The 26,608-nt window shown below is 44.3% G+C and overlaps 1 protein-coding gene across 3 annotated transcripts; it reads left to right on the top strand.

The window, feature by feature from the left end:
- The first annotated feature begins 33 nt into the window (after positions 1-33).
- On the top strand, positions 34-26,491 carry Ccnk (cyclin K). 3 transcript variants are annotated; one of them, XM_041633109.1, is made up of 12 exons: positions 34-293; positions 2,795-2,826; positions 9,757-10,004; positions 10,433-10,514; positions 12,140-12,271; positions 16,938-17,043; positions 17,800-17,857; positions 18,517-18,686; positions 18,995-19,275; positions 19,987-20,020; positions 22,479-22,553; positions 25,222-26,491. In XM_041633109.1, exons 3-12 carry the CDS (start codon positions 9,808-9,810, stop codon positions 25,845-25,847), a joined length of 1,761 nt encoding a protein of 586 aa, XP_041489043.1. In that variant the 5' UTR covers positions 34-293; positions 2,795-2,826; positions 9,757-9,807; the 3' UTR covers positions 25,848-26,491. The 3 variants fall into 3 exon arrangements, with proteins under 3 accessions (XP_041489043.1, XP_041489044.1, XP_041489045.1); XM_041633110.1 differs by lacking the exon at positions 2,795-2,826; XM_041633111.1 differs by lacking the exon at positions 22,479-22,553.
- Positions 26,492-26,608: the final 117 nt, after the last annotated feature.

Here is a 26,608-nt window from a genome sequence, read left to right as displayed (position 1 = left end):
CTCCATGAGGGCGGGGCAGAGGGGAGGGCCGATTCGAGTGGCTCCCTTCCCCCTCCAGGAGGCCGTCCACAGAGCTACGGGCTAGGCAGGGAGGTGACGAAAGACTTGTTACTCTTTTTTTTTTCTTTTACTCTCTTTTAATTGGTTGAAGGGCACCTGACTTTCGCCGCCCCTCCAGCCGCTTCTAGCGTCACGAGACGCAGGGTGATGACGTAGTTTGCCGACATTCTGCATCCAATATGGCTGCTATCAGGAAGGAGAGACGTCGCTAAGGGGTTTGCCCGAGGCGAAAGGTGAGTATCTAGCTGGCCGCGGGCGGCGCCGCTCACCTTCCGCGCGCCTGGTGGTCCGAGTAGGGTCTGTGCAACTTCCTGGTTTTAATGGAAGCGTCCCACTTCCCGGATTCCGCCACCCTCCTTCCTCTAATCCCTGCTGCACGTTGAAATTAGCGTGCGACGCTGGGTGGAGGCGAGGGAGCTTCGGGAGAGGGTCTGCGGCTTGCCGACCTCCCAGAGGAGAAGGTGTTTGCGATTTTTGGGGTGGGTTTTAGCAGGTGAGAAAAGGGGGAGGGGGGCTTACACGCCCAGACCCTGCCGGGGACTGACCCAATCATCTCTGCTTTCTCGCGGCGTGAAGATTCTTCTCTTAATTAAGATTGAGATTTTGGAGATCGTTTCATGGCTCTTGGAGCGTGGACAAGCGTAGCACTAAGAATGAAGAAAAGGAGACTTCCTCAGCTAGTCTCGTTCTTATCCAGCATCATCCTCTCCTGGGTGATTGGTTTGGCTTGTTGATAGGGGAATTGATCTTTAGTAAATTGCGAAATGCAGCGTTATTTTTATCTGAAATTTCTAAACAATTTACATGCATAACGTATACTTGGTAGTGTTCCTAACTTTGGACTGCCAATAAAACGGACCTTGTCATAAGTCATCCGATGTGAGAAACAGACTGATTGTAAGATCTGTTACTACAGACTGACTTTGATTTTTGTTGTTGTTTTTATTTGTTTGTTTAAATAAGGTTTCCCTCTGTAACCCTGGCTGGTGTAAAGCTCTCTCAGTAAACCAGGCTGGCCTTCTGCCCAATGAGCTCCTCCTGCGTCTGCCTTCAGAGTGCTGGGATTTTAAAAGACAGGTGCCACGAGTCTGGGCTAAAAAGACTGCTTTTTATGTTTTTAAGACAAACTTGATCCTGGTGATATCTTGATATATGTTGTTTTTTAAAGAATAACTGGGCAGCACCTTGTTATTGTGGGCATGTATAACACATTTCTATGAATGATTCCATGAAAATTTAGAGGTTTCAAGCCCCAGTACCTAGACCATTATATGACACTTAAAGTTGTTAGTGTTGCCAAGATCCTTGTTTGCTAAGGAATCATCACCTGTGGTGAATAGAATTGGTTTTAGGGGGTTTCTCCTTTTTTCTGGTATTTGCGTATTTTAATGTATTATTCAGGCATATTATTAGTTGATCATGATTTTGACATAAGTGAGTGAGCTTGTTTTAGGAGATGATGCTTGAATGCAGTGAGCTCACTAAGTATATTTAAAAGAGGAAGAAAGTTCTCTGCTGTGTTCTTTAAACTTGGATAAGGAATTAAATTGAAGAATTTTTAAACGATACCCCAGTTGGGTTAAATCTAATTTATTTATTTGTTTGTTGTTTGTTTGTTTTGCTTTGCTTTGTTTTCTTGTTTTGTTTGGGGCTTTTTTTTGTGTTTTTCAAGACAGGATTCTCTGTGTAGTTTTGGAGCCTGTTCTGGACAGGGTGGCCTTGAACTCAGTGAGATTCACCTGCCTCTGCCCCCAAGTGCTGTCATCACCACTGGGCCTGATTCATAGTACTTAAGTCAGATGAATTAGGTAGCATTTACATTATGTAGTAATATCAGTGTTGTAACATTGTTCAGAGCTTTGGAGAATATCTACAAATACAGTTCATGATGGAGAGCTACAGGAAAAGCTGGTACACTTCTGAAATTTTCTTAGGATCAGCTATCTCTTTGATGTAAGAACTGATGAGTGATTGGACTTCAGAAAGAAAAAGGGGAAGTGATGTAGATTACATTTCTTTTTTGTTAAAGGGTGGAGCTAGGACTAAAGAGATAGCTTAGCAGCTCAGAGTACTTACTGTTCTTTCAGAGCACTTGAGTTTAGTTCTTAAACACCCATGACAGGCAGTTCCTGGCAGCCTATAATCTCAGCCACAGGGAATCCAGTATCCTCTACTGGAACCTACACACATATGGCATATACAAACATACATATACACATAAATGAAAAAAATATATAAATCTTTCTAAAAATACTTATAAAAAATGGGACTGGAGAGATGGCTCTATGGTAAAGCACTTTCTATACATGCACTAAAACCAGAGTTCAGACTCCTAGCACCCATATAAAAAGTTGGGCTTCATGGTACACTTGTAAGTCCAGTGTTACAAGATAGGCAGATCCTGCTACATCAGTGGCAGGCCAGCCCACCTAGCTGAAACTGTTCTCCATGTTCAGTGAGAAACCCTGTCTCAGAGATTAAGATTGAGGAAGACATCCTTATGTCATCATCTGACCTCTACATATCCCCCACACAGGAGACCACACTCTCACACATGCATACACGGAGTTTGTTCCACTGTAGTAAATAGTGGGTGGCTGAACATAAGTGCATTTAGGTTTCATCTAAAAATAAAATAGTCTATAGCCTAGTAAGTACAAGAAGTACATATATCGTTAGATACAGTTAGGTTGATTTGTGTTCATATTACTAAACCAGACTTGTTGATTGGCAGGTTGATGTTGGCCTGAAGAAAGATCCTCAGAGGTAAGCTACGGGACTCTAGTCTTGTTCTAACTCAGATAAATATTTGAATCACAAACAAAGTATCTAAGAACCACAGTTCTCCCTTCTGGAGAAATGGCTCAGAAGTAAAGACTCAACCAGGAGCTGGAGATTGCTCAGTGGTTAAGAATACTGCTGCTCTTTCAGAGGACCCAGGTTAAATTTTGAGCATACATAAGGTGTCTCACAAATATCTGTAACTCTTAATGCCAGGGGATCTGACACCCACTTCTGACCTCCAAAGGTACCAGGCATGCACTTGGTGCACAAACAAACATGCAGATAAAACACCCATACACATAAAATTTTAAAAAAGCAAAACTTTTTCCTATGGAATGTAGGTGTTTTAAAAGAAAAAAAGAAAAAAATGCATGCTGCTCTTGCAGAGGTTTCAAGTTTGGTTCCCAGCACCCAAGTTAAGATGACTCACAACCTACTGTTAAGCTCCAGCCTCTGGCCTGTGCTGGCACCTGCACATAATCACACACAAACACATGTGCATGCACATAATTTAAAATCTTTTTTACAATAATTGTGCTTCTCAAGTTAACAAATGCACACAGACAATGTAAATATAAGTAGCATGATAGATGACACTGAGATGCTATGTTTATTTTTCTTTGCAGCAGGGCTAAGAGTTGAGTCTAAGTCTTTGGCATGCTAGACAAAACATTCCACTATAAGCTAAATCCTTAGCTCTACAGAGTTTGTAAAAGCAAATAATAGGCCCAAACTGATAGAGTGTAACTTACTAAAAATGGTTAAATTTACAGAATCTCAGCTGCTCTAAGAGGAAGAGCTGTCTTGATAAAATTATTGTATAACGATGCAGTGATGCATTTATAGAGACAAAGTAGTGTGCAGATTAAGTGTGGTATCTTAGAATCAGCAAATCAGCCTCTGCCTAATTTACTTGCTAATTCTATATGTTCTGTGCTATCTCTTTGGCTCCATTAACTTCAAATTCTCAGTGATAAATTCTGAGACTAAGAAAACATTGTGTGGGGCTGGAGAGATGACTCAGAGGTTAAGAACCAGAGCTCTGTCAGAGGTCCTGAGTTCAATTCCCAGGAACTACATGGTGGCTCAAAACCATCTGTAATGAGAGCTGGTGCCCTCTTCTGGCCTGCAGGCATACATGCAGACAGAACACTGTATACATAATAAATAAGTAAATCTTTTTTGAAAAAAAAGAAAACATTGTATGACATGGTTACTGAAAACTTTGAGCTGTGACCTACAAAGTTTCTGGATCATAGCTTCATAACCAACCAACTCAAATTCTCTCTCTCTCTCTCTCTCTCTCTCTCTCTCTCTCTCTCACACACACACACACACACACACACGTAAATTTTGAAATTAAATGTACAGTAAAGTAACAAGAGATTAAAAACAAACAACAAAAATGGAGTGGAGGCACACCCCTTTAATCTCAGCTCTTAGGAGGCAAAGGCAAGTAGCTCTATGTGTGAGTTGGAGGTCAGCCTAGTTAGTCTACATAGTAAGTTCCAGGACAACCAGGGGTTTGTAGACAGAGACCCTGTTTCAAAGAAGAGAAAGAAAAGGAGGGGTGTACAAGGTATTGCGTAACCCCAGATTGTGAATTCTGGGCCAGCCTGGGCTACATAGCTAGCTAGCTTCAAGTCAGAAGACTGTAAGAATTATGTGAACACCAGTTTCTGATGTTCGGTGGTGTATAAGCTGCTTTCTAAACTAAAGTCTGTTGGGGTTTTTTTTGTTTTGTTTTGTTTTGTTTTTGTTTTTGTTTTTCGAGACAGGGTTTCTCTGTGGTTTTGGAGCCTGTCCTGGAACTAGCTCTTGTAGACCAGGCTGGTCTCGAACTCACAGAGATCCGCCTGCCTCTGCCTCCCGAGTGCTGGGATTAAAGGCGTGCGCCACCACCGCCCGGCTCCTAAACTAAAGTCTGATTAATGAATGAAGGGTAGCAAATACTCAGTGCTGTTAGGTGCACTGTTGGTATGTAGTGTGACCAACTACATCAAGATACTATAAACCTGAACAAGTATGGTTTTTCTACATGTATTGTGAGATCTTTCCAGCCTCATCTCCCCACGGGGTTATTCCCCCACCCAACTCTGTGCTGCTTCTCATAGTTGTGCTGCTGCCCTGAGGTATTCTTTTGGGGAGCTACTTCCTCCCCCTAATGTATATCGCCTGTCACTACCTTCCTTTAACTTTTAATTTTTCTTCCCTCCTCCGGGAAAGGACTTCCTTTCTGTGTTGATTTTTCTCTTTTCCTTCCTTCCTTCCTTCCTTCCTTTTTTATTCCTTGACCAGTTTGCTCTTTCTTAAGGCTTTTTCATCATGTAGGGGTTTTCTTCAGACTGCAAATATTCTTCTCTATGCTGGAAGAGAAAACAGCAACAACAAAAGTTTCTAGCTATTTCATAGTTTGTTCATTCCGTAGTGCCCTCTTTAGGTTTCTTTCTCCCTCTTCCCATTTCTAAGAATGTTCTTTTGTGTGTTTGAATCTACCTTATTGAGGTCTTAATTCATGTCAAACAGAATTACATATTTAAAGTATACAAATCAGTAGTTCTTACTATATTCAAAGATGTGTGACCATCACCACAGAGTCTGTTTTTAGTGTTCTTAATGTATATAAGTGCTCTGTCTGCATAGACGCCTGCAGAGAGAGAAAAGAGGGCACCAGATCCCATTATAGATGGTTGTGACCCACCATGTATTTGCTGGGAATTGAACTCAGGACCTCTGGAAGAACAACCAGTGCTCTTAACTGCTGAGCTGTCTCTCTAGCCCCTTGAATACCTTGACTCTTATCCTTTAATTTTCATTCAGTGTATGCGACTCTTGATTGCTACCTCTGTTTTCAGTCTGTTTCCCCTTCATTTCTTGTGGGGTTAAAGATGAAAACTCTTTTAATTCTGCACCATCCCTTCCCTTTCTTGCTTTTGGCGACTCTTCCTAAAGCCCATCAGAGTTCTCCCCAGGCCCGTTTTGCTCTCCACTCCTCTGTCTGTCAGCAGAGCTTCACAGCTAATTCATATGTAAGTGAGAAACCCAACACATGCTCAGAGAGCAAAGGTCCCCATGAAGGATACCCTAAAGTCCAGGCTCAGTCTTTCCTCAGATCTTTTTTGTTTCTTTTGTTTTGTTTTTTGAGACAGGGTTTCTCTGTAGCTTTGGAACCTGTCCTGGAACTAGCTCTTGTAGACCAGGCTGGCCTCGAACTCACAAAGATCCGCCTGCCTCTGCCTCCTGAGGGCTGGGATTAAAGCCAAATTTCTCTTGCCTCCCAGCAAAACCAGCTTTCTCTCTTGCCCTCCGTGTTTTGTTTCTGTCTCTCCCACTAATGTAAACATGTAAGAAGAATAAAGCTTGTCTGTGTTCCTGCTGTGTTGTTGAGGTTGGCTCATAGGAAATGCTCAGCAAATGTGTAAATGGGTTTGGGCATATAGACCTGTCAGGTAAAGAAGTGCACCTGAGTAAATGAAAGAGCGCTAAGACATTGATTCCCTCAACCAGCTGGCCAGGTGCTGTGAAAATTGATCAATATCAGGACCTAGAAACATTCTAGTGTTCATCTACAGCAGAAGGCAAGTGTGTTAAAGCTATAGAGGAACTTGTTGCACAGTGGGACTGGAAAGATACTCAGTGGTTAAGAGCATTATGCTCTTACAGAGAACATGAATTCAGTTCCTAACACCTATGTAATGGCTCATAACTCCAGTTCCAGGGAATTCGACGCCTCTGGTCTTTAGAGGTATTTTATTCATGAATATACACAACAACAACAAAAATAATAATTTAAAATAATAAAAGTCTTTTCAAAAAATACCATGCAACACTTCCTCAGTGTCAGCACTGGCATGTCAAACACTTCCTAGAGAGATGGCTCAGAGGTTAGAAGCACTGGTTGCTCTTCCAAAAGTCCTGAGTTCAATTCCCAGTAACCACTTGGTAGCTCACAACCATCTATAATGAAATCTAGTGCCCCCTTCTGGCTTGCAAGCATACAGGCAGTACAGAACACTGTATATCTAATAAATCTTTAAAAAAAGAAAAGAAAGTCGGTGTGGTAGCCCACACCTTTAATCCTAGCATTTTGTAGGCAGAGGCAGGCAGATCTGGTCTACATAGCAAGTTATTCCAGAACACAGAATAATTTCCTACACAGAGGAACCCCATCTCGGGAGAGAGAATGAATTAAAAAAAAAAAAACAAAAACCTGCTTCCTCATTGGTGGTGATTCTCTGCACTGTAGGTCATCGAGCAGCATTCTTAGCTGCAGTAGTGCCCCCACAACTCTCTGAACCACTGTAATACAGTAATTATAGTTGCATCATATGATGGGGATGAGCCCACAAGTCCTGGTGTGCGAAAGAAAGCAAGTATAACCATGTTGCTGGACATCTGTACAGTCCTGAGGGCAAAAACTAAAGGGTGGCAGGCAGGCCCGTGGGTGATGACTAGGAGGAGAATGTGAAGAGCTTCTGGAACTAGGCAATTTCTGACTGGCAGTCACCAGAACTGCACTTGTCCTTTGTATGCTGTAATTCTGTTTAAGTGGTTTGGTTTGTAAACCACTGCACACAAATGTGCAGGTGTTTCTTGGCTACTGAAGGATTCCAAGCTAGTATAAGGACCCCCTAAGCACCTCACTGTCGTGTCAGAGACTAGCATGTGACTACTTGATTATGACCACGTGAGTGTTTTGCCATGTTTGCTGTGTGTTTGTACTTAAAGTACCTTGCATGGCACTTCCCCTGAAGTGCTTTAGCTTTTTGTCCCTGTGATTACAATCTAGTAAACATTTCTTGTCCCTAAGAAATAACAGTAATTATTATTCTCTATACATGGTTCATATTTTAAATTTTTCAATTTTTTATAGCTTAATAAAACAGCATTTAATCAAGGCTTACACATTGCATTTGTTTACTATATCTCCCCCCTGCCACTTTGCTTTCTCATAATAACATTTTTAAAGAGCCCAAATCATGTTTATTTTTTACTTACTTATCTTTTAAGACAGTGTCTCTCTATGTAGTCCTGGAACTCATTGGGTAGACCAGGCCAGATCATCTCTCCTGACTGCTGGGATTAAAGGTGTGCACCAGCTTGCCCAGCCTCCAAATTGTGTTTCTTCACACCCCACCTTGGGATGTGACTAATAGCTCCCTTCTGCCACTTAACTTGCTCCCACCACCACCAGCACCACTTATTTTGAGCTGGAAATTGGGTCTAAAGGCATGGTCAGGTATAGATGATACCTGTGGAGGCAAGGATACTGAGTAGGTAGACAGGTGTGGTTATTCAATCTTGCATCCCATCACAAAGTGCACAGTGGCAAAGTTCTTAGCAGTGCTAAGTTTGAACATGTTAAGATGCAATTACTTTTTTTAATGGTAGCTATTACCAGTGCTAGCAGATGGTTTATTTTATTTATAGATTTTATGTATATGAGTGTTTGCCTGGATGTGTGTCTGTGTGGCACATGCATGCAGTGCCCAAAGAGGCCAGAAGAGGGTTTTTGATCCCCTGAAACTGAAATTATAGACAGTTGTGAGCCACCATGTGAGTGCTGGGACAGCTTGAATCCCAGTATTCTGGAAGAGCAGCCATCATTAACCATCTCTTTGGGCCCTGTTTTGTTTTTGTTTTTTGTTTTTTTTTTGACCTGTTTGAGTTGTTATTTTGTGCATATATTTGCATGTTTGGGGTGGTGTGGGGTGATGTCTCCAGGAAGATTCCTAGCAGTGGGATTACTAGGTCAAAGAGCAAATACGTGTGTCTTTGTTGGATATTGCTGGTTTTCTCTCTGCGATAGTTGTACCATTTTATTCTCACACCAGCAACTTAGGAGACCACCAGCTTCTCCCTGCCTTGCCAGCAGTAAATTGCTAAACTTTCAGGTTTTTCCCAGTTGGAAGGTAAGAAGGGTGTTTCAGTAGAATGGTTTCTGAGACTTTCTTAGCTGTGTCACTGAGTCACCAGTCAGTCCCCAACACGAGCATTTGAATAACAAGCTCAAACAGATGCATTCTCCATCTATCTGCTTAATTCTTCCAGCTGGAGAAAAGGTTAGATTCCCTTTAGAACAGTCCAGGCACCAAAAACAGAATGCTCTGCCCTACCATTGTCAGCTTTCCCACCAGAGATGATACCGGCCCCGGAAGTCAGCCTCTAGATGCAATGGTGGGCCTCTGGTCTGAGCCAGAAACTGGGCTTTTGCTCACTTGACTCTCTGACTCCACCGCCTCGTTTGGAGTTCTTCTGCTGCCAGGGTTAAAACGTTGCTTTCGAGCCACTTTACAAGGCATTGACTTGTGGTAGCCTTGGGTAAGCTCCTAGAAGGATCTAAAGGAAATGCTTCCTCATGGAGCCTCCTGCCCATTCCCCACAGTACTGTACAGCTGCATGCCTGAGAGGTGTGTAGGTGTGAGTTAAACCAATCCTATGACATTCATAAGTAAAGTCAAGAAAAACTGGGGAATCTGACCAGTAGGTGCTAATTGTGGAGATGGGTAATATGGGAACATGAGCATAGCATGTCAGACAGACCCAGGTTGTACTAAAGAATGGAATCTAAACCAGCAGCAGAGGCCATGTGTCAAAAAAAAAGCAAGGCAGGAAGGAAGCAGGGTGTACTTAGTTCCTCTAAAATTGTGTTTAACTTTAACCCTTTAGAATTCAGGGTATGGAATGCTGTCCTAAACCACTATTAAGTCAGATTTATCAGTACTGGAGTTGATTAGGTTATGTGTCAAATTGCCCTTGGAAAGGATAGATACCCTGAACTGTAATCAGTAATCAGTAGCATGTTGGGGGTTGAGGAGTCCTGCATCAGCCATGTTGTATGGTTATGGATTATCTATGATTGGAATTATTAATAGTGTGGCATCTTTTTGCATCTTTTCTTCTTTCTCTTAGGATTGTAACATTCCAGAGACCCTTTTGGGAAGAACAAAACTACTTCAATAAATGAAGGAGAACAAAGAAAATTCAAGCCCTTCAGTTACATCAGCAAACCTGGACCACACAAAACCATGTTGGTACTGGGATAAGAAGGACTTGGCACATACACCTTCACAACTTGAAGGACTTGATCCAGCCACTGAAGCCCGGTACCGCCGAGAGGGGGCTCGCTTCATCTTTGATGTGGGCACACGTTTGGGGTTGTATCCTGAGTCTCTGTAGGATTTGTTGTGAATAAGCTCTCAATTAGATTAGCTGCTGTAGACAATGCCGTCATTTGTCGGAGACTAGCATGGGTCTTCAGTACCTTTGATGTCAAAGTTGTCTGATTGGCTATTAGGGATTCTGTCTCTGTCTTACCATTTAAATGTGTTGACTCAGCTGTTGAGCAAATGGTTACTGAGGAAGAAAAGCAGCCCCAGTAAAATCACATCTCAAGTATTTCTAATGGCTTGCTAAATTACAAATCTTTTTGGTACTCAGTCTGACACTAGAATTCTGATACCCTGTGATTCCCACCCATTTACTTGATGGCTGATTTTGTTGGTGTTGTCTGTCTTTATTGCATCTCTGAATTGCTAAGAACATAACGTGTAGCCATTCCTAGACAAATCCTTAACCAGAACAACAGACACTATGACACCCTGGCAACTGGAATCATTTATTTTCATCGATTCTATATGTTTCATTCCTTCAAGCAATTTCCACGATATGTAAGTGTAACTCTCATGTGCTACTATCTCTACTTACTGGCTAATGGGTCTTTCCAGCTTATTTTCAGAAAAGTGCTTATTTTTATGTGGTACATGATAAACATAAATTCCATTTTTAATTTTGTTTTTTTCCAGTTAACCTTCTTGAAATCTTTTTTCTTTTGGTCAGTCTGGACTACAATCTTAATTACAGTTTATATAACAGTTTACTTAATTGTTATCCTTTATGAGATAAACTTGGGTTTAAGTAAAACCATAGCTTAGGTGTATAAACGACAGTATTATTCAAGGGGGATATTAATTATACCTTAGAAGTTAACCGTGCAAGCGAGAGAGTGCCAGGAGAAAGCTAAGTTTTAAATGTACAAGGGCTGGTATAGGCTAGGACAGCAGTCTAAAAGAAACAGCTTGAGAAGGTGCAAAAGGAAGCACACAATCTGATAACCAGTCATCAGTCAAGAACTTCATTTGGCTGGCTAGGAGTACATGCTGCTCTTAGAGAAGACCCCATTTCAATCCCAAGCACCTGTAATTCCAGCTTCACGGGATATGACTCCCTTTTCTGACCTTCAAGGGCACCAACATGCATCTGTTAACACATACAGACATGCAGGCAAAATACTGGTATACATGAAATAAAAAACATTTAAAAATTTAAAAAAGGGACCCTAGATGAGAAAGTAAGCTGAGTCAGACCATAATAAGCCTTTAGTACCTGTTTTTCTTGTTGGCTTGTATGGTTCTTGAAGGAGGTCGTGTCAGTGTCAGCTTTATCCACTGGCAGAGTATCTAACATTTAGCGCAATCAGAATTGCATGTTGTGTGGAATTGAAGAGGCCCAGAAGCAACTGGAGGGTCTCTGGCTTGGTCCTCTCGGTTGATGTAACAGAAAACTTTAGACTAAGTGACTTATAGCAAACAAATAATTCCTCTCAGTCCTGAAGTTGGGAGTTCAAGACCAAGGTGCTGACAGATGGAGTGTTTGCTGAGAGGCCATTCTTCACAGAAAGTCTGCCTTCTTATGTGTCCTCATAGTGGTGGAGAGAAGCAGACTGCTTCAGGCCTCTTTCAGGGGGGCAGTAGTCCTAAGAGCTGCACTCTGGGGATTAGTTTCACCACGTAAGTTGGGGAGCAGAACAGGTACACACGTTAGATCACAGCAGGGAGGAAACCAAGTGTGCCTTGACAGACTGAACTTGTTTCCAGAGCAGGCTCTGCTCACTGAGCTGTTGGCCTTCCATCTAGAAGTGGGAAAGGAATGACCCAGAAGTTTGTTCCTCCAGTTATTTTCCTTGTATCATGACAATTATCTTCGAAAAATCATGTTTCTTTTTGTTGCAGGATAGAGGCTCATACCCATGGTGCCATTCATCCTAGGCAAACACACACACACACACACACACCCCACAGTCTGAAGATGGTAAATTTTAATTGATTTACAGGCCACTTGTTTTTAGGATTGTAGCATGTCCTCCCAGCTTTCAGAGTGCTGGGATTTTGCAATGAGCTATGGATAGGAGACTGAAGACTGGCTAACTGTAAAGTCAGAATGTTCTCATGTTGTCCCATGGGATCTCTGCTAACCAGTCAAGAATGTTTATTCTTTCTTTCTTCTTTTTTTTTAGGTAACAGGAGCTTGTTGTCTCTTTCTGGCTGGGAAAGTAGAGGAAACACCAAAAAAATGTAAAGATATCATCAAAACAGCTCGTAGTTTATTAAATGATGTCCAGTTCGGCCAGTTTGGAGATGACCCAAAGGTAAGAATCTGAACTTCCTGCCTTCAGATCTTACCACCTGGAATGTTGGCAAGGACTCTAGCTACTGTGCCTGCCAGTTCTTGGGTTCCTAAGAAGACCTTATGGAAAAGCCTGCCTGGCTTTGTAAAGGGAGGTCCTATGTTCTAGACTTGCCCAAGTACTCTTGATATGCAGGAGGACAGCACTTGAGAGGTCTGAAAATGGCAGCATGTCTAGTGGATTCAGCAGACTCCCATTCCTAGCTGGCTTGATTCTGACTCAGGAAAATAGGCACTGTTGTGTTTGCTTCTTTATTATATTTGTTTTGTGTGAATGCCTGTGTATGTATGTAATGAGTCTTTCTCTGTTCCACCATCCAGCTCCCAAATAACAACAATAATAACACAGAGATTTAATTATGCAAGCTCAGCCTTAGCTTAGGCTTGTTTCTGACTAGCTCTTATGACTTAAATTAGCGCATTTTTATTCATCTTTGTGTTGCCACGTGGCTTATGGCTTTTACCTCTCTTCCCACACACCCTGCTTCCTCTCTGGCTGGTGGCTCTCCCTTTCTTCTTCTTAGAGCTCTCTCTGTCCTGAAGACACAACTATACCTCCTGCCTAGCTAATGACCATTTAACTTTTAGTCACAGTAATCAAATATCTTGCACATACATGGTACGTGCACATGCCTCTCAAAGTCAGAAGACAACTTGAGGGAGTTGTTTCTCTCCGTCCACACTGGAGTACCGGGCATCAGACCCAGGTGGTCAGGCTTGGAAACAGGCACCTTTACCTGCCGAGTGTTCTGACTGCCCTATGTCTTTGCTTCTTAAGAATGTGGAAGGTGCCATATTTGTAGCACTTTTAAATCTCCAGAGTCTGATACTGCTCCAACTCTCTGTCTTGTTCTCTCCCAGCCCCTGCTGGTATTAGTAAATGGTGTTAAAATAATTGTACACATTTTTATTATATAGCAGTGGTACTTTGGGGACCAGCAGCAGTTTTCCTCTGTGCCCCATCTGACCCTCACAGCACTTGCTAATCACCTTTTTATTGCCATAACTTGGAGTTTTTTCCAAAGTTGTTTTGTTCTGTTGCTTTTTTTTTTTTTTCTTAAATTAGAGCCAGGGTCTAGCCATGGATATTAAACCCCTCATCATCCTGCTTCAGCCTACCTGCCAGGTGCTGGAATTATAGGCATGGACCACAATGGCCAGTCAAACTGGATTTTAGGTCAGTTTTAGCCTCAGAGCCAAACCACGTAGACATACCAAGAGTTATCATGTCCTCCTTCATCACGCCTCTCCTCTTGTCAGCAGTATGGAACGTCTGTTAGAGGTAACACATCCTTACCACCCAACTCTAGTTCGTATTCAAGGTTCAGGCATTGGTTTTATGCATTCTGTGGATTTTGATAAATGGGATAGGTATATACTGCCAGTATTATACTGTATACTTGATGGGTCCTGCAAATCCTCTGTGCTCTGCCTTTTGGCCTGCCGCCCCTAACAGCTACAGACTTTACTGTTTTCCCCATCTTCTGTAATGACAGTAGGAATCATACAAGTAGCCATTTTAGATTGTTTTCTTTCACTTACCACCTTGAGTTTAATTTTCTGTCCATTATATAGATTCTTACCCAGTAACCATGCAGATAACTCGTTTTCCTGTCTCAGCTGTAAGACTATGCAAGCAAAGACTGACTGTGTCTGTCTGATCAAAGACATTTAAGATACTTGTTGACTGAAGGACAAATTAATCTTTTAGAAGAAACTTAAAATCCTAGTTCAGATGAGGCTAGAGTGTTGATACTTGACATCATTAATGGTCTTTTTCCCCCAAAGTTATATTTATTTATTGGGGGTGGAGGCAAGGGGTGTGCATGTGCCATGGTGCATGTTTGGAGGTCAGTTGAACTCAGGTTGTTAGCTTGATGGCAAGCCCCTTTACCTAACGAGCTATCAAATCTGCCAGGTCTTGTCTTTCTTAACTACCTTGTAGTATCTCATAACAACTGTCTTCTCTTTTATCAAAGCAACATTTATATGTGTATATAAAACATGTATCTATTTTCCGTATAGCTTTGCAGAACTAACAAGAGTCAGATTACATATTGTGCTTATGACTAACGCTTTGTAAGGGTTGTCACTGTGGATCATTCTGACCCAAATTTAATTATATGTGTTACCCTGTTTATAAATATTTGAACCTACTCGAAACCTACATTAACAATAACCAGAAATACAATTTTATTTTTTTAAAAATGTGCCTGTGAAGAATGTGTTCTATGTTCATGGATATCTGATTTCTACAGAGCAGTGAGATCTTACATCCTTGATTTGACTAGTCATGCTAATCATGTGCTTCAGGCAAGCCTTGGCTGCAGGACAAGTGATCTTTGTGGCTAAGATGGGGTAGGGTAAGATGTCACAGATCTGGGGCCAACTGTGGGGCAAAGGCACCTGATAATAGCAACTGTGCATATTGTGTGGTGCTTTGGAGGAGCCCCCCCCCCCCCCACTTAACCTTCAACAGCATAAATATCAAAAGAAGGACCAAGTAATCAGTGCTGCCCCTTCCTATCTGTCAAGCACAGTCTCCCAGACATGATATGGGAACTAAAAGGCATACGGAAACACCCAGATCAGAGGACAGAAAAATCAGGGAAGACATTTTCCTTAGGCAGAGATGAAAGAATTGTTTTGGCAGTGTAAGTATTCAAGAAAGGTAAAGTGGTTAGCTGGGGGACTTTCTGTACTAGCTTTGCTTTAACCGGTTTTTCCCAGCAATACTAATTTTTTACATATTTAGAAGGATACTTTTTTCATCCTCTATCTTAAGACTAGACATAAAACATTTTGCAAAACAGGGTGTTGTTTTTGCTATAGTAGCTTTTACAATGGACTGGCAGGATAGATTTTAATCCCATAATCATTTACCTGACTGTTAGCTATGGTATATGCTATAAAAGATCATTTGAAGATGCCATTGAGAGTAATCTGCCCAGAGGCACAGACAAGCAGAGGCTGAATAAAGCTTCCCTGCAGAATGGTGTTTGCATGGAGACCTGTAATTACCCCATTAACTGAATATCTGAGAGACACAGGAAGAGTAGACCTGGGGCTGTCTTTGTTAGACTAAAGGGTCACAGTCTGGAAGTCATTGACATACTCAGTAAAGATGTTTTCTACATTTAGAGAAAATGCTGGTGCCTCTGGGAAGCCAGCACTGATGATAATAATAGGCAAGAAAAGGAGGTTTTACTGCAGTGTGCAAGTTGCTAAAATTTTAGAAAGCTTTCATGAGAGATCATTGGGAGCTAGGGTAGAAAACTTCAGACTTGCCATGTGATGGGGAATACTAAATGTTAGAGAATCTTCTACATTCCATGACGTAAATGCTGCAGGTGAGAACCACTTACCCATCTCCTCTTCCCAGAACTCATGCGTTTGTGGAAGTTAGTGATGAGAGATTTTCTACCCTCCACAAAGCCCTTTCTTTTGCCAAACAAGCTTCCTCTCTAATACCACAGTATCTGTAAGTGCTAGATGTCATCAGGCTGTGGGTGGGCAACTAGCTGAATAGAGTATGAAGAACAAAGGGTCAATGTATAGCGATAAAACTCTAAAGAATAAGCCTTGTAGAAAACAGAACACAGTGGAACTGTTCACAGCTGGGAACGTCTCCACTTCCCAAGTCACTCTATAAACTCAGTAAGTTCCCAGTTACAGGAGCAGAGGTGTGCATGCCGAGAGTCCTACAGTTTGTAAAGAGCAGCTGTGAGTCCTGGACCTCCTCGGATCATGACACCAGGAGAGAAAGAGTGGTGAACAAAGAATGAGCTTCCCGTGGCTAAGACTTGAGGCGGCATTTCAGACAGGAAGATCTGATTCCGCGTATTTTATAACTGAGTGAAGCTCGGAGATTTTAAGCCTGTGCACACGGGATCTCCCTGTGCACACATCTTCTGAATTGTGAACCACTAGTATCCTCTCTCGTGTTAGTATCCAGTGGAAGATCCTGAGGGGATACATTTTTTTTAGTGATCTATGAAGAAAAGGTCAAGCTGACAGAAGGGATGGATCACACCTGTAATTCGTACACGTGGGAAACTGACAGAGGAGATCACTTTGAGTTTGAGCCCAACCTGGGCTACAGAGTGAGTTCCCAGGACAGCCTGAGCTGGAGTGAGAGCCTGCCTCAAATCCCTAACGAAAGTGGAACCACTGAGATGGCTCAGTTAGAACTGTGCAACCCCAGGGACCTAAATTCAACCCCAAAACCTACATAAAGATGGGTGGAGAAAACCAGAGCTACATAGTTGTTTTCTGACCCAGGCATACACTGGCATGCACACACTCATGAGCACACACACTCACACCTTCTATGCCCATACATTTACTCAATAAATTTTAAAAATCAGGTTTTAAAGACCTGCTTTTCAAAGGTGCCTTGTGTATTTGTCATAATAATGCCTCTAAAAGCTTCTGGCTTTTTTTTTTTTTTTTTTTTAGGTTGTCTCTGACTAGTTTGTCCACCTGTTTCTCAGTTTTTAGATTTTCACTGTGCACCAAGGCTGAGTGGAGGTAGGAAGGAGCAGAGAACATGTACTGAGGTAGAACTAAGAGAGCACAGGCAGAGACGTGTGGTAGTTCTCAACCCTTTGAACATTTGCTCCGTGCAGGAAGAAGTCATGGTGCTGGAGAGGATCTTACTGCAGACCATAAAGTTTGATTTACAGGTGGAACATCCATACCAGTTCCTGCTCAAATACGCAAAGCAGCTCAAAGGTAAGGGGACAGAGGGGGTTTCTGTTGGATTGTTGGGTTTTTCTAGTGCTTCAGATGGAACCCAGGACTTTTGCATGTTAGACAAGTGCTCTACCTTGAAATCACATCCCCAAGTGTTTTTTTTTGAAAACTTTTCATTCTGAAATCAAATATTTTTAATTTCTCCATACTCAGATTATGTTTCTCAAAAGAGGAAAGAAAACAGAAAGTTCCTGTATAATGTACCAGACCATGGCTCACTCAGACAGTGCAATAATGGAGCTGTTAATGCTTTTCCTTTATGCAGAAACAGGTTCTGTCATCCTGTTGCCAAGCGATAGGAGACAGGGAAATGAGTCAGGATTTTAAATAGACTAATAAAATTAGCCGTGGAGCCACATTTCCCATAAATGGTGGTTCAGCGTAGGTCATGGAGAGAATATCAAGAGGTAGGACGTGAGCTATGTCATTTGTCATCATTTTCTAACAACAGCTCTTTGCTCTGCTGACACACAGTAGATTTTTTTTTTTTTTTTTTGGTTTTTCGAGACAGGGTTTCTCTGTGGTTTTGGAGCCTGTCCTGGAACTAGCTATGTAGACCAGGCTGGTCTCGAACTCACAGAGATCCGCCTGCCTCTGCCTCCCGAGTGCTGGGATTAAAGGCGTGCACCACCACCGCCCGGCCCACACAGTAGATTTTAAGTGAATACTTTTTACTTCCTGTGAATTATCTTTTCTACTATTCCTATTAATTTACCTCTTTTTTTCTATTTCTAGGTGATAAAAACAAAATTCAAAAATTGGTTCAAATGGCATGGACATTTGTAAATGACAGGTATGCATGTTCAGATGCTGGTTGAATTCTTGTTTTAAAGGATGCAGAGGTGTATGGGCAAACCCCTCATCTCCAAGTAGAAGAAAGTTGACTTGCCCAGAGCTGACTCCAAGTCATCTGCTTCTCCACACGGCTTTCTTTGACCCTGTTGCATTAGTGTGACGGGAGGGGAAAATGAATATGTAATGACGGGGAATGCTGTACTGCTTAGGGCCTGTTTGGCTTCTTGTGATGATTTCTGAACTTTAAATGTCCCTAATGATCCAGTGACTATAGTTGCTGGCAAGAGCACTTCTGGCCTGCAGAGAAGCATCTGGAGACTGACTTACAGGCTGCTTGAGCAACCATGAGACTTCATTTGTAGACAGTACACTGTCTGGGTTCTCGGCAGCTAGAAAGAAGACACAGCCCGATCTCATCTGTCACGTTGCTCAGCAATCTCTGAATATGCTGCAGTTCGTGCCTTTAAAAAGCAAGCCAGTCACCATGGTTTATAGCAGCTTGTTTTGGGGCTTAAATGTATAATACATTTGGCTCTTGTAGATAATTAAGCAAACTGTCTACTTGCTAAACATGACATCTAATTTCTGTGTGTTGATTTGGTCATGAATGTTAGATATCACAATGCAAACCATGGCTTTCTTTCCCTGTTGATCCAGTCTTTGCACCACCCTGTCACTGCAGTGGGAGCCAGAGATCATAGCAGTAGCAGTAATGTATCTTGCGGGACGTTTGTGCAAATTTGAAATACAAGAGTGGACTTCCAAGCCCATGTACAGAAGATGGTGGGAACAGTTTGTTCAAGATGTCCCTGTTGATGTTCTGGAAGGTACCGGGCATGCCTAGCTTCCTTTTCCTGTGGGCCCCAAGTCCTAAGAATGGACTTTCCCAGATCAGTAGCTATCCTGGTTTTTCAGTAGCATCTTTAGGTAGATTGTCTAATATGATATTCCTTTGTTGGTGCACAGAGCTTAATGAACTAAAAATAAAACCCAGTTTTGTGCACAACAAAGACAGTCCGAAATGTGATCGCTGTTTATTAGTTCTTGTAAGAATCAGAGGTGATTTTTTTTTTCCTAGGTAAAATTTGGTTTAAAATGTTGGTTTGTGGTAAATGTAATTGTTGCTGTCATTTAGACATCTGCCACCAAATCCTGGATCTTTACTCTCAAGGGAAACAACAAATGCCTCACCACACCCCTCATCAGCTGCAGCAGCCCCCATCTCTTCAGCCTACACCACAAGTGCCACAAGTACCACAGTCGCAGCCATCTCAAGGCTCTGAAGCAGCTCAACCACAGCAGAAGGACTCCCAGCAGTCGGCCCAGCAGCAGCAGCAGCAGCAGCAGCAGCAAGCACAGCAGCCCAAGAAGCCGTCCCCACAGCCTAGTCCTCCCCGTCAGGCAAAGCGGGCTGTGGTGAGTGGGCCGGCAGCATCACACTTTGATGCTTGTCCCATTTGTTTTGGTTTGGTTTAGTTTGGTTGGTTGGTTTTTTAAGACAGGGTTTCTCTGTGTAACAGCTCTGGTTGTCCTGAATCTCACTCCGTAGATCAGGCTGACCTCAAACTCACAGAGATCCGCCTGCCTCTGCCTCCCAAGTGCTGGAATTAAAGGCGTGCACCACCACAGCCCAGTGCTAGTTCTTTAAGGGCTCCCATCAACATCCAAGGCAAGTGGTGAACCCACCAAAATTTAGTGGATTGTGCATCCAGAAGTTAATGAATGACCTGAAAGAGCTAGGAGACACTGTCCTGCTGCAGCCTCATTGCTTCTCTTACCCCAGGAGGCTCTGAAACCTGTTGGAACCTGGTTGTGGTGTGGCATGCAGTGTTTATAAAAGTTCACTAGTGGTGGAGCACTGTCTTCCCCGTGTCAGCAGTCTATCAGGGGAGGAAGCCATTTGTTCCAGAGCTTCCACCAGAAGCCCCTAGGCTTAGCATGCACCAAGGGCCTGAAGACTCTGTGGGGAAGGGAAGAAGTAGAGCTGACCTCCTAGGTATCAATAGTGTACCCTGCAACTTCAGATCACAAATAATTTCTTGCCAGAGGCCATGTTTTGCCACTGTTAGTGTTCTCTTCATCACCCAAACTAGGCTCAAATCACAGTTGTGCTTCCTTTCATAACAGGTGGTTTCTCCCAAGGAAGAGAACAAAGCCGCAGGTAAGCAGGCTTCCAGTTTCACCTTTGTCTGCAGGTGTAGAGCAGCTTTAACCTTAGCGCCCATGGCTACCTTTGTCTGCCAGCTGCCAGCAGGAGTGCTTATCACCACACTGTCTATTTTTAGATTGTACTTTGATTAAAGTGGAGACATTACTGGCAGTAAAAAAAAACTGTGCTTAGAAATGCGTATAAAGGTGTAATCCTGAATGAGTGGCTTCTGCAGTGGTGTTTATTGTGAGATGAGTGGAGCCATCCTGGACGGTGAGGGGCCAGAGAGCCTGTGGGCAGCCGAGGACACAGGTGCTCCCTGGACAGATCCTAGCTGCTTAAGAAAGCCAAAGCCCTTTGTAACACTGTTTTGTTTTCTTTTTCACAAGTTGCTTAATATGCTATAATATGAGAGTAAACAGAATCTGAAGGATTGAAGAACAGGAAATTAGAGTCATTTGCCTGTGTCAGTGTCATTGCGCTCCAGAAAATCAAAGTGTTGTGAGGTCTTCAAGTTAAAACTGTATTTTCTCCCCTCTCTGGGAGAAGGATGAGTTCAGTATAGGTGAATGAATTTTAGCTCCAATGATAGGATAGGCATTGAGGGTAAGAAACAGTGTGGGCTGTGATCTGTGGCCCATGAGGTGTACGGTCAAGATAAGCAAATGTGACTCTGTTAGACAGGGAAGCTGGCCCTGGAGGAAAGACTTGTCTCTGAGCAGCCAGAGCACTGAGATGAAAGGATGCAGGAAGCAAAGAATTGAGAGAGTAGGGCTAGACACTTGGAGTCTCTTAGTGTGTGAAGAACCCTTCTATAGGATGGAAAGCATGGGTTTGCATTCCTAGGTTGGGTCAGAGACCACATGGAGAACCAGACTCTCTAGAGTTGTTGGGAGCTGTTGAGGTTTTTTATGCAGCTCATTTGAGGTCAGGTTCCTGACAGCATTAGTAGGGTAATGAATAGGATAAATAGGTGTGGAAAGATAATGGAAGCACCTTGGCACTGGCCATGAGGCCAGGAAGGGGAGATCCGGGCTGCACTGTTGACGTGGTAGTGCCCATGCTGTACAGCATGTCACATCAGCCATGTGGCCACATCCTGGAGACTGTCAGCACAAAACTAAACTTCCAAGGATTTTGTTTGTTACTTCTAGTTTTGTTTGTTGTTGTTTTGTTTTGAGACAGGGTCTCACTAGGTAGCTCTGACTGTCCTGGAACTCATTATGTAGACCAGGCTAGCCTAGATCTCAAAGAGATCCACTTGCCTCTGCCTCCTGAGTGCAGTATTTCAAAGTGTTTAAAAAAAGAGAATGGAAAAGTTATGACTAGGGTTTTATATTGAGTACATGTTGAAATAAAGAGTTGGTGTGTTAGGGTAAGTGAAGTAAAACAGCCTGTACTTTTTCACTTGGCTGTTAGAAAGGTGTGTGGCTTTCACACAGCTGTGCGGCAACTAACATGGAGACAGCTGAAATTGTCCTGGCTGTGTGGAGAGGACGATGGGAGTGATGCCAGAGTGGGAGAGGAGGTCAAGACAGGCACTTACTGGGAGTCAGGGCTGTGATTCTAGAGGAGAGGCGGGACCTAGAAGTTCAGTTAATTGTGCCCGCTGAGCCTGTTATCCCAGCCCTCTGGAGGTGGAGGCTGAAAGACTCTGAGCTTAAGGCCACCTTGGGACTGCTTGGTGATTACCACATCTAAAGCCAAGGAAAGGGAGGGAATGCACCTTTACCAAAGAGAGAGTCCCTAGGCTGAAGAAGAGGATGGGGCAGAAGAGTATCTGGGCCTAAATCCAGCCAGTGACAGTGACCAGAAACCATGAGAAAGTGATCAGCAGTGTCAGAAAGAAACCAGTAGAGAGGCTAGAACTAAGCTGCTCTTGAGTTCCAGGACAGAAGCCTCCCCAGAAACAAGCAGGATAGAGTTCAAGGTCAGCTGTGAGCTTCCTGCCTGCTTAAAGGTTAGGCTTCTGTAGCCTGTTCTGGTGACCTAGCATATACTTTGGGAACTGGTGGTGAGCTGCCCTAAGGCTCTGCAGCTGCCTCCATCCACCTGGATTGGTGCTGTTCTATCTACTCTTCTGCTTCCAGATCTCCGCTGTCCACTATTAATGCACAGCTGACAGATTGCCAGCTGGAAATCAATATTTGAGAGTGAGAAAGTAGACTTGAAGGATTCTCTTGTAGGCACCCAGGGGGGTTGGTGACATGATACTGCATTCTGAGTGCTCACTGTCCCTTTGAGTTGTTGAAGGACTTGTGACAGAGAGGCCAGTGTGCTGACAGGGAGCAGTCAGCCGGTCCTGATGTTGAGGAGGTGTCTGAGCTGTGCTGTACCTTTGAACAGGGTTGATGGGATCATTGTGGCTCTGCTGTTCTTCCTGCTCCTAGGATGTCTTGCTCTATGCTTGTGTGGTTTAGTTACCTGAGAGGGTGTAAGTGGCTTTTTTAATCCACTTTTTTCTTTTTAGAACCACCACCACCACCTAAAATTCCCAAACTTGAGACCACCCACCCACCATTGCCTCCAGCACACCCGCCTCCAGGTATGTGCTTGGTGACCACTTGCCCAGCATCTCTGGGACCACCTACTGGAGGGATGACCTGGAGGGTCCTGCAAAGATAGCTGAGCACTAGGAGCCTTCAAAACTGCTAGAGTCACATTAGGTATTTGTAGATGGTGTAAGCTTGGCGTGTCACTAACCAGCCACACCCAGAAGTACTGAACTACATGAGTAAATGAATTCTCGAGAAAACCCTACCATGTGAGAAACATTTATCCCCATCTGCACAGAGTTGTTCTCAGGCTGCAGTCTCTCTCACCTGCTTCCTGTTGGCAGGATGTCTTCCTGGTGGGTTGTGAATAATGAGCAATTGTTGAGAGTCACTGCAGTGTAACGTAAAGGATATAGAGTTCCCTGATCCCAGACAGCTTTCTTTACTTGTATACCTTTTCAGAAATGGGCGCAGGAGAGCTGCTGTATTCCAGGGGCCCTGTACTTCTGACAGTTAGCTATATTGAGAGGCAGTGGTGTGCATGACTAGCCCAGCTGTGGAGCTCATGCCTGCAGCAAACAGCTGCCAAGTAGCTTTCTCTGTGTCCACGTGCTATGAGAATGGAGGTGATGTGTTCTGTGTGGAGCACGATCCCAGGTCCCCATCTTAAAAGCCATAGCATCTCAATGAGTGGTCTGCAGCGCTGTGCTTAGCAGGGGTGGGATGTGGCACACATAGAGGGCCCAAGGTAGTTGGCAGGTTGTTACTGCCTGCACTCAAGGCAAAGAAAGCAGCTACTATAGATGCCTCAAATCCTACCCCTTCCCTTCAGAGCACAGGAATTCCCGCTCAGTTGGCTGCAGACCAGCCTGGGATAGTACCTCAGAGCCAGGTCATCTTCAGAAGGCCCTGGTTGGAGAAAGTATTACCTGGCAACCCTTGCTCTTCTGCTGGGAGATGTGGCAGCAAAGATGGGTGTGTGAGCTAGGCTACTGTCAACTCCCTCATAGAAGGTCCCTGGGATCCTGTGGTAGCTGTCTATGAAGAAGGATCAGAGGAGGAATCAGTGCTAGAGAAAGGCAGAGCTCTAGGAACTGCAGAAATGCTAAAGTCAATAGCCAGGCATAGAGGACAATATATAGCCTTATATGGAAGCAGCTTGTGACACAGAGGTGAGACCTCTACCTCAGAAGAGCACAGGGGGCAGATACTCAAGAACTGGACAAGCCAGAGCTAAGGATTGCAGTAGTCAGTTTCTCTTTTCATTTTGGGGGTTTGGTTTGGGTATGTTTTTTGAGATAGGGTTTCTCTGTATAATATTTCTGGCTGTCCTAGAACTCACTCTGTAGACCAAGCTGGCCTTGAACTCACAGAGATCTGCCTGTCTCTGTCTCCCAAGTTTGCTGGGAATAAAAGCAAGTGCTACCACCACCTGGCCTTTTTTTTTTTTTTTTAAGAGGGTATAGTTTGAATGCACACAATCACTTAGCTTCTGGAACCAAGGGGCATTTGTCTGCCTCGGACTTTAAGCAAATACATCTGGTCATCTGTTAGGGGGAAGAGTGTGGGTGCTGATCATTCCAGCTGAGGCCCTCTGACATATCTGTTGCCAAGCCAAACTTCTATTTGCCTTCACCTTGGCGGGAACAGGGTAAAGCAGGAATCAGTTCTGGGCCGTGGGAAAAGCAGTGGTGTGGCTGTGCCCTGGTGCTTGGGGCAGGCACCTTCACTATCCCATGTCCGCCTGCCTGCCCAGTTAGGGCCCAGCGTCTTTCACAGGGCTTCTTGAGGAGCTGGAAATGTTCTTCCCCTCACTTTCCTTTAGTGGGCTCCGTAGCCAGTAGGTTTGTGATTGTCCTTCTGAACGGCCTTGTAAAGGGACACTTGATTTTGTGTGTGTGGTGTTTTGCCTGCATGTATGTCTGTGCAGCATGTTCATGCCTGGTCCCCATTCGGGTTAGAAGAGGGCATTGGATCCACTAGAACTGGAGTTACTGACAGTTGTGAGCTGCTGTGTACTGGGAACTGAACCTCGATCCTCTGCAAGAGCAGCAAGTGCATTTAACCCCTGAACCATATTTCTGCTTCCCCAGAACAGTTTTTGAGTGTATATGTCATGGTGATGGGGGGGGGGGGGGGGGGATTTCTGGTATCATTTCCCAGAGGTTCAGCCATGACTCAGGACTACAGGCCAAGCCAGAGCCTTCTGGGAGGCTTTGGGGGACTAGAACCTATAGCTGTCAGCTGTGGACAGGTGTGTGGTCTGTTCTGGGCACACTTGTCCACACACCCATCCTTTGGATCTGAAATGTCAATGAGATTGGTTTTTCTTTCAGTAAAATAGAGGCAGAAATGCCACTTTTGTGGAGTGCTGGTTCTTGTTTGACTTTTATGTACAGAGCTCAGGCTTTGGGAACAGAGACAGGCAGAAAGCCCCCACCTGTCTGTGCTAGGAGAGGCTGAGCCTGCTTATTATGCCTTGTGTGTATGAGCAGGGAGGGGACCCAGCATCATTGGGATGTTGCAGAAGGCCTGTGGGAAGGGTCAGATGTAGGACCTCTAGACTTGTTGAGTCACAGAGGTGTTACTACCCCTTACTCTTCTGTAACATAGTCCTGGGGGATGGCCAGCACCCTACCTATGCTGCCAGGGGTCCCTAAAATCTGCTTGACCCTCTTGTCCCCAGGGCCTTCCTACTGACATGTCTCTCTTGTACAGATCGGAAGCCTCCTCTCGCTCCTGCCTTAGGTGAGGCTGAAGCAACTGGTCCAGTGGAAGCAAGTGACCTCCCCAAAGTCCAGATTCCTCCTCCATCCCACCCAGCCCCTGTGCACCAGCCCCCACCATTGCCGCATCGCCCTCCACCCCCGCCGCCCTCCAGCTACATGACTGGGATGTCTACCACCAGTTCCTACATGTCAGGAGAAGGCTATCAGAGCCTGCAGTCCATGATGAAGACCGAGGGTCCCTCTTATGGTGCCCTCCCCCCAGCCTATGGCCCACCTGCTCACCTTCCCTACCACCCCCATGTCTACCCCCCCAATCCACCTCCGCCTCCTGTTCCTCCACCCCCAGCTTCCTTTCCCCCACCCACCATTCCTCCCCCTACCCCAGGCTACCCTCCACCTCCCCCAACCTATAACCCCAATTTCCCACCCCCACCTCCACGCCTGCCTCCCGCTCATGCGGTCCCTCCTCACCCTCCTCCAGGTTTGGGTTTGCCACCAGCCAGCTACCCACCTCCAGCTGTTCCCCCTGGTGGGCAGCCGCCTGTCCCCCCACCCATTCCCCCACCTGGCATGCCGCCTGTTGCAGGGCTAGGGCGGGCAGCCTGGATGAGATAACGCGACGCCTTTTTCCCTTGGGCTTTTTTGTTGTTGGTTTTTTGTTTGTTTGTTTTAAAACAAGAGTTTTCCAACCAGCTTGAAGAGTAGATTGGGTGGGTAGCAGCAGGGTACCTTGTATATGACAGTAACAGTATGGGAGAGCCAGGCCTGGAATGAGAACAGTGCACCCTGGGTAGTACCTGATGTGGTGTGACCACATCCAGTCTCAGCTGCCATCTGTCCTGCACGGAGTTACTACACTAGTGAAGATAGTAAGTAGCCACATTGGCTCAGTACATAGCTTCAGTAAGGAGTGACTTTCCCTCTAGCAATCAGTGCCTATTTTTCCTGGGAACTCAACTTTTCGTAGCTGTGCCCTCCTGTTTACTGTTACCCTTCCATTCAGTGCTTCTCTCTGTGGCCCTAGTAGATGAGGTGGGCCCCACTTATCGTCTGGAGGGGGCTGCCTTGCTGGATGGCTGTCTCCTTTCCTCCAGGGGGAAAGGAGGTGTGTACTTGGAAAATAATGTATGTTTACATCTCTTTGCAAAGTCTTGTACATAGAGATATATTTTTTAAGTGTGAATGTAACAACATACTGTGAATTCCATCTTGGTTACAAATGAGAGTCAGTTACACAAATAAAACCAGTCCTGAAACTACTGTTTGTCCATGTGAGACCTGACTGAAGGACATGCAGTCCAGTGCAGAATCAGGTGTTCTGCCTATACAAGCTTCTAGAGGGATCAGGCTTGAAAACCCTCCCATTCCTGGCCTGG

The sequence above is a fragment of the Microtus oregoni genome, unplaced genomic scaffold (assembly GCF_018167655.1).
Source record: "Microtus oregoni isolate MIOR12 unplaced genomic scaffold, Mior012 000043F_ref0000047, whole genome shotgun sequence".
NCBI lineage: Eukaryota > Metazoa > Chordata > Mammalia > Rodentia > Cricetidae > Microtus > Microtus oregoni.
This window is presented reverse-complemented; position numbering and strand designations above follow the sequence as displayed.